This window comes from Leucopleurus acutus (assembly GCF_964270905.1).
Source record: "Leucopleurus acutus genome assembly, chromosome: 1".
NCBI classification, from domain to species: Eukaryota; Metazoa; Chordata; class Mammalia; order Artiodactyla; family Delphinidae; genus Leucopleurus; species Leucopleurus acutus.
The window spans coordinates 34,145,110-34,158,535 of record NC_139142.1 but is presented as its reverse complement, the minus strand read 5'-3'; the positions used below and the strand labels follow the sequence as shown (position 1 = coordinate 34,158,535).

General features: G+C 38.8%; 1 protein-coding gene across 2 annotated transcripts; it reads right to left on the bottom strand.

The window, feature by feature from the left end:
- Positions 1–13,426, bottom strand: ATP6V1D (ATPase H+ transporting V1 subunit D). 2 transcript variants are annotated; one of them, XM_082841260.1, is made up of 9 exons: positions 13,313–13,426; positions 8,299–8,416; positions 7,438–7,517; positions 5,778–5,845; positions 5,014–5,058; positions 3,814–3,917; positions 3,297–3,363; positions 2,017–2,095; positions 1–900 (listed from the first exon to the last, which is right to left on the bottom strand). In XM_082841260.1, the coding sequence occupies exons 1-9, from the start codon at positions 13,336–13,338 to the stop codon at positions 759–761; spliced, it is 729 nt and encodes a 242-aa protein (XP_082697386.1). In that variant the 5' UTR covers positions 13,339–13,426; the 3' UTR covers positions 1–758. The 2 variants fall into 2 exon arrangements, with proteins under 2 accessions (XP_082697386.1, XP_082697385.1); XM_082841259.1 differs by lacking the exon at positions 13,313–13,426 and adding an exon at positions 12,766–12,913.

The window sequence follows — 13,426 nt, the reverse complement described above, 5'->3', positions numbered from 1 at the left end:
ATTGGCAATCATATTTATTAGTATCCCAAAATTCAACAATCACTCACTCACCTCAGTAAGTTTATGAAGGGGGGAAAAGGGAAGCTACCCACTTCATACATGTCTGCAGAGAAAGCTCTTTTTGGATGCCAATCCCATGTGGTGATCTGAGCATAAGAACACAACTTAGCAGTAAATTCATTAAAAAAGGAACAACTCATTTTTAAATCATTTTACTGTATATTACCATAGTCACATTTGAATTGGCAGAACTGTTCCCATGACAGACAAGACAGACCTGTCATTCAAGGAAGAATAAGTGAAGGTTTTCATAATGTTTGACGAGAGAAGTCCCACAGTAACTAACACAAGGATGGCTGCAGCAATCTCAGACAACGGTGTGCAAGTAGGTAGGAACAAAGGGTGTTCCAGCAGTAGCTGGCCTACGTGTGTTGGCCTGATACCACTGCTGTTTCCTAAGGGGAATTTCTTAATATGTTGGTAAGCAGGTCACTTGCAACAGACATGTAAGTGGAGTAGGGTGACACTTGGCAGAATAAATTCTATAAGTTTCTGGGCAGGTTCTCCAAATCTCATTGGTGATAAATGGTTGTTGAATTATGATTCTGCAAAGGTAATCCCATAAACAGACAACACGGAATTTTACAACTGATGAAATTCTTAGGCCAAAAATTAAATAGCCACACATACCAAACCTACACACCGTGAATTAAAATGATGCCATGTTAGGCCTTCTGAAGGAATCAGAGCAGGAAAGATTATTCAAAGAGAAGATCCTCATCCTTCTCTTCAGCCAGAAGATTAGCAGGTTCCATCACCTCTCCAGCTGCCTTCCGTTGTTCCAAGTCCTTCTCAGACTTTTCCTTGAGAATCTTTTTCTTCTCCTGTATTTTCTTTAACCTATAAAATAAAGGAGGGAATTTTCTGAATGCTGTTTTGGTACTAAGTAGAATTGATTTCTTCTAGTTTTGTAACAAGGATAATAAACACCTACAAAGTAGAACAAAATTCTACCTTTATTAATTTCAATTTCAGTAACATATTTATAACCCATTTAAAAAAAAAAGATTTGAGGTAGAATACACACACATTTTAAGCTAATAACTGATTTCAAAAGCTCCTGTCTCAGGGTGAATAAACTTTGATGTCCATTCCCTGATAATGGAACAGGTTTTCAGCATTCAGACACTAAAATTTTGGATCATTCAATGTGGATTACCACAACCCTGCACATCAACTGAAGGACAAACTAAATTTTGCTAATTACGATTATAAATCATACTCAGAAGCTATTCAAGGTCCAAGACAGCTATGTCTTTCCTGAATACGCCTGCCTTCACCTATCTCCCACTTCTCTGAAACTGACACACTGACCCCTGCACACCACCTATTTAGTATTTATTGTCCCTACTAGCTCTAAATGTTCAGAGCTAATTCCTGTACAGGTATCATTTCTCTCCAAGTACTCTGACTTTCTAATGGTATGATTTATATTATTATGTAATGTCCCCAAGTACTTTATACCTTCTCCTGGAACATTTCCAACATGCAATACATATTTGTTGATTGACTGATTAATTCCAGTTTCTTTTTATGTGGGAGACACCCCATCTAAATCATTGTTTCATTTTAAAGAATTATCGAGGCTATTTATAGTTTCTCTGAAGGGCCTGAGTTTTCAGAGATGCCATATTTTAGGTGTGTGCAAAACTTGGCACAGATCTATCTCCACAGCCTTTGGCAATATTATTCCTTGTTTCTTATCAGAATAAAATACAAGTTGTACTAATTCTTTTTTTTTTTTTTTGCCTGCGCTGCACTGCATGTGGGATCTTAGTTCCCTGACCAGGGATCAAACCCATGGCCCCTGCAATGGAAGCGTGGAGTCTTAACCACTGCCAGGGAAGTCCCAAGCTGTGCTAATTCTAAAGAACATAAGCCAACATGTCTCAGCAAATCGAGCTTTTGGAATATGGAAAAACAAAAAATGATCAATAACTGCAAATTCCAACAAACCTATAGAACTCTTCTCTCTCTCTCTCATCCAGCTCTGTGATGATATAAGCAAGGGTACGTTCAATCCGGGGAATGATGACTAGGGTTTAAAAAATATATATATAGTGAGAACTTCAAATCTTTTTTCAAATTGCCAGTGCTCATTTGTATAACAGTAACTTATTTTTTCTAACTGTAAAATAAATGTACATTTAATGCAAAAAACAAAAACACAGGGAAATAAAATGAAGTATAATCCAACCACTCTATAGTTAACTAATTATAAATATTTTGGAATATGCCCTCATACTGTCTTTTCTATGGACAGGTAACACTGGACTGTGATATATATACAACACTGAATATACTGAATTTATATGAATATGTAACATTGAACCATATGTTACAAATAGATGTTATTTTAAATACAACAGCAATCCATTGTTAAAAACTGGAGCATTGAGCAGAGAGAATACAGTAAGTTGAATTTTGTGTCAATCATAAGGTTCTACTTTACACAGAATTTGCCTATTCTGCTTCTAGAATGTGAACTCCTTGTGAACTGAAACTGTTACCTTATCCATTTTGTTTTGCTTGCAATTCCATGCAAGAGGCTGGCACAAGCAAGCAGTCAGGAAATGTGTTTTAAGTTTTTAAACAATGAGATAACTTCCTCTTTAACACTAATAGAGCCCAAGCAAAATAATTTCCTTGCTGCTCAAATTTTGCTCCTTTCTTACTTTAAAATTGAATAAGTGTTGCTTTAATGAAAACTGAGTTTCTTAAGCAAAAAGTACTGTGGCAACATTCAGCAGTCATAGTTTTAAAATAATGAAATGAGAGATGGAAAATAAATGCATCCAATGGGAAAATTTATTTTTAGAAATCAAGAAGAACAGCAAGAGAACAGGACATAAGGCCTAAGAAAGAGAGCTTTAAAGTTTAATACTTCATGTGTTCAAAAACATTTATCACTCAGTCATTGGAAAGAACTTACAAAAACATTAGGGCTCTTGAGAAATAGTTTCACCTTTTATTCATGAATAATCAGAAATGAGTAAAACATTCCGTACTTTTTAACTCACCACTCTCCTCTAACTACCCGCTAAATCATACACACACTTCTATCAAAGGATTTACTAACAGTTATCTGTATTACTGACTCACTGTCCTTCCTACTATGGGCAGGGGCAACATCTTATTCAGCAGGTGATCAGTGCCTGATTCCTAGTAGGTCCGTGACAAATGTGGAGGTGCGGACAAGAGGATGGACAAAGAGCCTCACAGCAGCTTACACTCACCATGTTCAATGGCATTTACACGCCTGTTGGTTATCTTAATAGCTTCATCCAAAGTAACAAAGGAAGTCTAAAATAAGAGGATAAATTAATAATGTAAGCACAAAGTCTTCCTACTCATGCCCTGTCCACCACTTGCCTTCACTCAGCACTTGTAGAAACATTTGGAAACCAAGACTACTTCAACATACTTAAAGAACAGAAAATTCTTATGAGATTTCCATAGAGCTAACATGATTTCCATTCTATTAGAATTTGTTTACTTCAGACTCACCTGAAGTTATAAAGATGGCATGAGAAGAGAATCATACACTAATGACCTAGATATATATTAACTGGCCACAAAGCAGGGGGGGAAAAAAGGCTTTCATGCATAAACCATATTATATTTGCATTTAAATCTATATTGACTATTGCTGTTCTCACCTAGCCAAGAGTGAAACTATACCATTGCACAAACATTTTGTTAGTAGTAAAAAGTAGGGACAATGGTCCAGAAGCCACCATTTCAGAAACTTACCTGCAGCGAAGCTAGTTCCACCAGTAGTTCCACTGCTTTGGCATAATTCCTCTTCAGTTTAGCCAACTGTTCACCTCCTCTGGCTAAACCAGTCAGTTCATAACCTGAAAGAACCAGTCAGACAACATTTGTATTTAGGGTGTAATCTTCCCCATAAACTTCCCAAAAGAAGATAAGTCAGAATAATACCAAACATGGAAAAACAAATTCACTAACCCAAACATTAAGTGCCCATTTCACTCCCCCAAAACTGTAGGACATGTTGCTGAGTAGTTTTGCACAAGGATACTTTCTAAATCTAACTATAGGAGAAGTTACCTTGCTGGATTAACGAATGCACCCCTTCCCTTTGTAGATTATACTGCCTGATGCCCCAGTACAGTTGACACTCTCTGTTAACAGGTGACTCTCCAGAATATTCTACTTCTTTATTCAAGCAGTACTAAATATTTGATGTGAACCAATTTAATATGAGGGCCAAAGAAAGAATATTGTTGTTTCTATGAAAGAAAGTTGATTACTTTGGAAAGACTCAACAAAGATGCATTACTACCTGAAACATGCTGTCAAATTAGGAAAAGGTGAGACAATTATAAAAAAATCGGGCAGGCTGGCTATAAAAGTCTAGGAAGATTCAGCATTCAGATTGTATCACAGTGCCTAAGATCTTACTGTACTTTAAAAAGACCCAAACTGGAAATTATAAACAATACATTGTGGGTGTGGTTTATGCAGACAGACAACATGGAAGTCTAATCAGTGGATTCATACTCAAAGAAAGGCCATGGCCTTATATTTTTAAAATTGCAAATGACTCTATAAATTTCTAGGTTGAAATAAAATATTTTAAGCAATGTATAATGTTTTGTGACTCCCTGCAATAACACTTTTTTGATTAACTGATAAACTATTGTCCCAAATATATCTGATAAGAAGGCTTCTGGACTTCCCTGGCGGTCCAGTGATTAAGACTCCACACTCCCAATGCAGGGGGCATGGGTTTGATCCCTGGTCGGGGAACTAAGATCCCACATGCTGCCCGGCGAGGCCAAAAAAAAAATAAAAAAAAAAAGAAGGTTTCCAACACTGGAACCACTGAACTCTAAGCAGGTCTATTTATCATCATTTTCCAGAATAAGTTTCATTTCAAGAGGAACTGGAAGAACCCAGAGACACACACATAAAAAGTTTCACACTTACTGTCAGTTCCTTCATGGTAATGTTCAAATACTGGCAAAGTAACACCTGTTAAACACAGAAACATATGGATTCACAAACATGTCCTTGAAGTACTGTTTCTTAACCACTGTTTCCTGTGTTTCTTTTTCAGCAAATACTCAAAAGTCAAGAGATTGCCTGGAACTGTAACTGGTTTCAATGAATGAATTTAGGAACCTTCCTTAAGTGTTCATTCCTATTCAAAAGTCAAATTATCCTTAGTAAGGGATCTGGCTGTTACAATGTTTGTTTTTTTTTTTTCTTTCATCTTTGAGGTATACATAATATACAAATAATTGCACATATTTAATGTATACATTTTGATGAGTATAGAAATATGCATATACCCATGATACCATCATCACAATTAAGGTAATAAACATATCCATCACCTCCAAAAGATTTGTGTCCCTTTTCCTGTGTGTATGTGTTAAGAACACTCAACATGAGATCTACTTTCTTAAGCTTTTCAGTGCACAACACCCTATTAACTGTAACTATACTACTGTACAGCAGGTCTCTAAAATGTATTTATCTTGTATAACTGTAACTTCACATCCACTGAATAGCTTTCCCCACCCCCATCCCCTGGCAACCACCAGTAAACAAGTTTTAACATGTAAAGCCAAACAACTTTGTCTAAGGAGAAAAGATTAATTGGGCCATCAAGATCTTGCTGTATAAACGGGTTAATTTAAAAATGTTATCTTTTCTCTGCCAAGAGTTCCAAAGGGTTGAAAAGTTACCTGCTACATTATCTTTCTTTGCTCTAATCTTCACTTGGGCTTTATTTACATTTTGGATTACTGTGGTGCTGCAGAAAAAGAAAAGGCCTTGATTTAGTTGAGTTTTTAGAGTGAGAAATAAACCAGCAGGGACCCATCAGGTGACTTCAACAAAAGTAAGATGTCATGATTATGCTTTGATGATTGTCTTCTTTCAGAAAAGAACAATCACTGCTACCAGAGGAGGGCCTCAGAGAGCAAAGTATGAACAATATTCAAACATTAGCCATAAGAATACAAAGAATGATTTTAATGTACATGGGCTGCTTAAGTTTTCAATCAGACATGTGGTGCATGGATGTGACTTTAGGGATTTTCTTTCCACTAATGTAATTTGGAGAAAACGTTCCTTCCTTCTGGGTTTGCTGTTCAAATCTGTAGGTGTGCCTAAGCAGGAGTTCAATTCCTTTACCTTGGAATCTATCTAATTTCCATCTGGCTTTGTCTGACTCCCCACCTGTTACTATCACAAAATAAAGTGTCTTCCTCATAACCACCCTAAAACACCTTCACATACCACATACACACTATTTATTCCCGCCCTCTCATGGAAAAGTCAATGCAAATTGTTATCCTACCAACACTGGCAAAAATTAAAAGTCTACTACTTCAAAACGTCTTATGACCAAAAAAAAAAAAAAGGTCGGGTTTCCCTGGTGGTGCAGTGGTTGAGAGTCCGCCTGCCCCGGTCCGGGAAGATCCCACATACCGCGGAACAGCTGGGCCCGTGAGCCATGGCTGCTGAGCCTACTGTCCGGAGCCTGTACTCCACAATGGGAGAGGCCACAACAGTGAGAGGCCCGCGTACCGCAAAAAAAAAAAAAAAAAAAAAAAAAAAGGTCTTATGCCCCTCAAGCTGTAAGACTGTCCACAGGTAATGTTCCCAGATAACACAAACTAAGAATGGAGGCATTGTGTTATTGGTAAAGAAGACTAAAATCAAAAACCCTGAAAACTTCCACTTCTGCCCCTGAGTAGTCATTTGACTTTAGGAAGGCACTAAACTTAAACTGAGAACAACAATGCTCGCCTGGTCCACCTCACAGGCTTATTTGGAGAATCAAATGACATAACCAAACATAACATATGTAAAGCAATAACTAAGCCATTTTGTACACTTTGTAAAGCACACATTGACATATGCCATAAAGTCCATGCCCTTTAAACAACCAATTCCATTCTCAAAAATTTTCCTAAGGAAATAATTCAACAGAAATTTAAAAATATATACATAAAGATGTTCATGGCACCTTTTCTAATAATCCAAATATCTGAAAATCAACCCAAAGGCCCACCATTACAGGAAAACGTTAATACATTATCATACATCTAAAGATTATGCAGCTATGTGAAAATAGGGAAAAATGTTTATGATACAATACTAAATGAAAATGGACTGTAAAATATTAAGTATTCTGTGCCTGCAACTATGTAACAGATACACGTGGGTGGTAATAAACACAAAAGTGTTAAGGTGATGGGGTTAAAAGTGTTCTTATTATTACTATATCATTTGTCTTTAATGCTTATGTATTTTTTTTAATTAAAAGAGGCTTTTTACATGAAATTATGAACATGATAGCACTTTGTTTTTCAAAACACCCCACTTAAGTGTTCTTACCTGAAGTCCCCTGCTGTGAACTTAGCCTCAGCAAGTGAAAAGGCAGCTTCTCTCATCACTTCACCCATCAACATTTTAGTCTGGAAAAGCAAAAACCAACAGCCAATAAAACCAAGTTTTTTTACAGGGAAAAACCATATCATAATCATGTTCCTTTAACAACCATCAGTATTTTACACCAGGTGTACATGTAAATATTGATTTGGTAACAATAAAATAAATAGATCCAATTTTGCTTGAACAGTTTTGGTTATGGTTACTAACAATGTTGCAAAACCATGAGTTTTATAATTAAAATACTGGAACAAAGGCACTAAGAAATAGAAAACTGAATCTTTACTGAAGGGCCGACCTTATTCCTGAATGAGTCCATGCTGTTTTGCTCAAATTCATCTTTTAAATTCACTATACTGCTCTCAAAATCCTAATGGCACAGTGATTCTAAAATCTGGAATATTTAATGTTTGAGAATACACAGTAATTTTTTTTGAAAGAGAAGAAAAACTGGGACAGGTGGGTAGAAAGTTACCAGACAGGCCAGAGGACAGTTATAATAAATTCTGGGGAAAGAGCATTTCGGGCATTAGAAACAGCTAATGCAAAGGTCCTAGAGGAGGATGTTAGAAAAAAAGCTCCAAATGAGATCAGAGGGGCAGGCAGGGGCCAGAGCAGATCAAGTGGGGTTTGGGGGCAAGAGTAAAGAGTTTGAATCTTATTAAATGTACTTTCTGAAACTTGTTACATTTACAAGGGCATTTTTACTTTTGAAAGAAAAATGTTTAATTAAAATGCCAACGGTCGTGCTGGATTTTCCATAGGTACTTCTAAAATAAATACAATTCTAAGCAAACTTCACTCTACCTCTATTATCTTCTTAAGGATCTGTCGAAATCGAAGAGTTAAGGCGTCAGATTTTTTCTTTAGGAGGTTTCGACCTGTCTGTGCTCCTCTTAACCGAGCCCTCATGATGGTCTGTGCCCTATGTAAATAAAGTTAAAGACATTTAAAATAAAAATACTTCCCCAATATGGTGTTAAAATTATGCGAATTCCTTGATGTCATGAGAGCAAGAATATATACCATTTGTAACTGACAGGCTTAATTGGTTTCTCAATACTGTAGATTTCCACCCTCAGTGTTCCATAAATAAAAAGGCTTTTTTATTTAAAACAGAAACAATCCTTTAATAAATAAGGACTTAATAATTTGATAAATAAGTTAATAAATAACATTAATAATTAAATAAATTATAATAATAAATATTACTTAATAATTGGTTAATAATTTAATAAATTTTATTGTGATTTAATAAATATTTATTAGAACTATTTTATGATACCAGCATAGTTTAAATAATTACTTGATTTGTGAGTTTAAACAGTATATGTTTCCATTAGGGATGCACTAAGAAAAAAAAATCTGTCCAATGATTATGTCGAAATTTGAAATGCATTTACCTTCAGGACCAACAATTCTACTTTAAGGGATTTATCCCCCTGATTTACTCCCACATGTACACAAAAACATGTACAAGGTCAAGAACGAGTAGTCCAGCCTTATTTATAATAGCAAAAGGGTGGGAACAAGTTAAATGTTCCACAAATCACGGTTCATCATACAACAGAATGATATGAAGCCATTAAAAAAAAAGAGGAAGGTAGATCTGCATGTGCTCCTCATATTACATTGTCTCAGTTATGCACAGTAAGGGATGAATGTGCTTATATAAAGAGAATAGTTCTAGAGAGGTTCACAGAAAGTGGTAACAGTTTCCTTTGGAAAGTGAGGTTGAGTGAAAAAGATGGATTTACTTTTTACTACTATATTCTGTTTTACCTTCTGTATTTCATACCACAATCATTTATCACTTTTTCCATTAAAAGTGTGGCATTGAAGTGTTTTGATATCATCAATTAAGACTCTACTACCAATCACTTTACTAATTTGTAAATGACTCCAGGTAACAAATGACACATATAAGTAAACACTTCTGAGAAGTGACAAGCCACTTAAATCTCCTTACCTCCCTATTTCAATCTTTTCTCATCAGAACCCCCAAAACCAAAGTCAAGAAAGCAACAGCAGAAATTGACATTTCCATTCTTGCTACCATATGCCAGATAAAATTTAATAATGAGAAAGGATAATAAGATTCAATAATCAATTGTATAACATACCTAAAGTGATTTAAGGGGACATAATTTCATATGACTGGTGTTATTACCAACTGCAAAATAGTTTTTGCTAAACTTCTGACTAAATTCTTAGATTATACTGAATCTTCTACCATAGGCCAAAGATTACTCAAATAATTCTATAGCTGGAAGGGGCTTTAGACATTATCTTGAAAGATAGGAAAACGAAGCTCAGAAAAGTGAAACGACTTTCCCACAGTCACTTGGTGAAGAAAATGCAGAGCAAGACCTGAAACAGATTTCTGACTCCAGGGATTTAACCAAGGTTCAAACCTAGGTCCACTGTACCCCAACCATGTGCCATACTACCTCACCTATAGATTAAGGGGACATAATTCAGGTGAACAGTTCTGTCTTTGAAAAACTAGCTATCAGTGGCTGAATTTGCACTGACTAGCTTCACTGGAGGTCTAACCAAGTGAAGCTGGTTCAGCTTCCAGCCTGAGCAAGAGCTATGCACCCCAATGTGTACATTTAACATACCGTGTTGTTGCCACTAACCACCAGACTTTGGGCTCAAAGAGTTGAACCAAATTTAAGTCAAGTCCTAGTACTGCAAATGGCAGCAAGTTTACAGTAAAAAGGTGAACTGGTTCATAAAACTGAATTCACCACGCTAATTTTAATTTCCTCCTATATTTAATTTCTTTTCTCATGAAATAGACAAATTTTGATTCTTGAGACTCAAAGAGTGACTTGCCCAAAGGCTTATAGCCAGTATGTAGGAGAACCTGGATGTGACTGACTTCTGTTGACTCCAAATCCGTCATGCCTCTTTTGCTTCCACTCTAAACTTGTTTTGCTCTCTCTGGTGCCTAAGTGGGTGACAGCCCCATTTCACAGGATAACACTGTAAGGTAGTAGTGTCTGAAACAGAAGTCACTAGTGTGTTTCCTAGCCTCGCTCTTTAAACACTTGTTCTTTTACAAGTTACAGAGCTGCTTGGCCCTACAAAAAATGTTTGACCTTCAGCTAGGATGATGACTTTGCTTCCAGCTGAATCAAAAACATCTGACTACATGACAAAGTACCTGCTGATAAGCCTTGGGGAAAATATTTAGAGAAGCAGTTACTTCCTGCACCTGATTTTCCTCTCAATCGGCAAGCTGAGTGCTCTCAAATAGCAATTTTCACCTTCACAAACCTATCATTCTTGTCTAAGCCCAAAGAGTGTATTTTCACCTCTTAGTCTCAAACTAAAAACAAAACAAAACAAAATGTCAACATTCTGACTACTATCAAAGATAAACACAGCCAGACATTAAAGCTGTGAAAACAGATATTATTCAGTAACCACTGACAGCAGGGGAAAGAGCTGAGCTCTTTTCTGATTGTGCACAGGTGATTAGGCATTTTAAAATGAGTAAGGAGAGTGAGAGTGGATGAGAGTCAGAGAAAAATTCCAAAAGGTTGGGCATTGGAAATGCCATCAGGCCAGCTGTGTCTGCTAGCAGGCAATTAAGGAAGGGAGGTCAGGGGCATAGTCTCAGGTGTTGCATAGAACAAAGAGTAAATTCTGGCTGGATGAGTTTTCTCAAGCAGGCATTTTACTAGGGGCTGGAGTCATTCTAGGAACATAGCCTTTGTCTCTTAGGGCAGAGGTTTGGATGGAGTCAGTCTTTAAGTGCTGGGAGTTCTACAGTCCTCACTACCCCAGGGTAGTCCTGAGCCTTATCTATTTCACAGGCACTGCCTTTCTCCACAACTGACTTACTTCCCACCTAGGACTAACAGCTATTAGAAAGTCAATAGGCAAAGGTAGAAACCAACCAAACAAAAACCCCTTCATTTCATTAAAAGCTGTAGCCACCCAGGTAGGTACAGAAATCTAGGTTTGGGGGTTAAAATATAACTCTTATTTTAAAGCATCCTCAGATTCTCTGAGAAAAAGTCAAAATAAAGAAAAACAGCAGAACACCCCCAAAGAGATAGGACCACAATCAAAAGATCTAAGTGTCAAAGCCAAAACTGATTTTCTGCTCCTCAGTGAAAAAAAGAGGAAAAGGAAGAGGGGGAGGGGGAGAGGGCAAATAAGAACAATCTTCACCTTCCACACGTTGTTAGGCACGTTTGAGAAAACTCAAAATTTTTCTCCTGACAAAGAATTCAGGCCCAAAGAGAAAAGGAGGCCACAACTGAACAGATTCCACGGCATGCGTTCATTTAAGTAACATTTTTTGTGGACCTTCTGTGGATTAATAATCAAGACACTTCTCATCCTGGAGAGAGCTCACAGTTCAGTGGTAAATATACATAAACAAATATGCACTTTACAATGTGATGGGTGATATTAACAGAAGTCTGAATGACATGCAACAGTGACAGACAAAAGGAGTGCCTCGGAAATTCAGGTCTAGCTTCCCACCACATGTGACATTTCAGGGGATCTTGGAAAATGAGTATGGGTATCCAAGATCGAACCTGACGCCCACTTTAGGGCGATTCGATTCAACCCCCAAATTGGTTTAGAAGCCTGCTTCCCACCGCAGTAGACTTCTCTTCTCAAAGAATTTATCAGGGCTTCCCTGGTGGCGCAGTGGTTGAGAGTCCGCCTGCCGATGCAGGGGACGCGGGTTCGTGCCCCGGTCCGGGAAGATCCCACATGCCGCGGAGCGGCTGGGCCCGTGAGCCATGGCCGCTGAGCCTGCACGTCCGGAGCCTGTGCTCCGCAACGGGAGAGGCCACAACAGTGAGAGTCCCTAGTACCGCAAAAAAAAAAAAAAAACACAAGCATTTATCAAACTTCGTCCGCTTGTCTATCCCTCCACTAAACTGTGAGCTCTGTTAGGGCAAGAGTGGCGACGATTCATAGTTATATAAATCTAGTGTCCGGATCAATAAGGGAATATGGAATGAATGGCTCGATTAATGACTAAAGTCAGCTGATCTCTACAAAAGCCAGCAGGCCGGGCGCCTGTTCTCACGGGCTGGACTTGCCCTGTCCAGTCTGGTTCACTCAGAGGAATGTGTAAGGGGCCCCTCAAGGGGCCTCGCCCTGGACTCACGAGAAGAGACTGGAGAGAGCTCAGGTCGGCCCAGGAAACAAGGAGCCCGGCTGCTGGTCCAGGGTATGGAGGGACAGCGGTTCGGGCAGGTCTTCCTGAACACCTGTTCGTTCCATTCTTTTACTTACATTCTCGAGGGAAAGATTTCAATTCGGTCTTTGGCCGCCATTCTGACGATGTCTGTTCGGCCCGGGTCCCTGGCCGGGCAATCGTGGCTGCAACAAGCCCACCCACTGAGTCTAGCTCTACCTGAGTCAGCTGGTTGTGTCCCGTGACCCCCCCGGGCGTTGCTAAGAGGCAGCCAGGATACGCCTTCTTAACTTCCGCTTCCTGTCGGTAGGGGTTGGGGGTAGGGGTGTGGGGAAGGCGACAGGAAGAAGGCGATGCCCGGATGTTGAGGCGCGCGCACCCCGGAACCGCCTCTCATTTCCGGTTCGTCTTCTAGCCGCCCCCAGTCTGCAGCTCCCAGGCGGCTGCGCAGGGCGAGGCGAAAGAACAGGGAAGAGTACACTCCTTCTCTTCCTCCACTTTTCATTTTTGGTCACAGCGCCACCTCATGGTTGACTAAAGCTTTCAGAGAGGATTTATTGTTCAGGGACAAGGAATCAGAGTCCTCCCTCTTACCTGCGCCTTGAAGGTTACTTAGCGAAAGCTAAAGACAGCGAGAAAACGTACTTTTCAGGTCCTCCTAAGGTCCACATTCTTCTTTGTTCTCGGAGGACCTGGACTCCATGGTCAGTGACGAAGAGGGGCCTCCATCCTGTTGGCGCTTGCGTGCTGCGAGGTGGT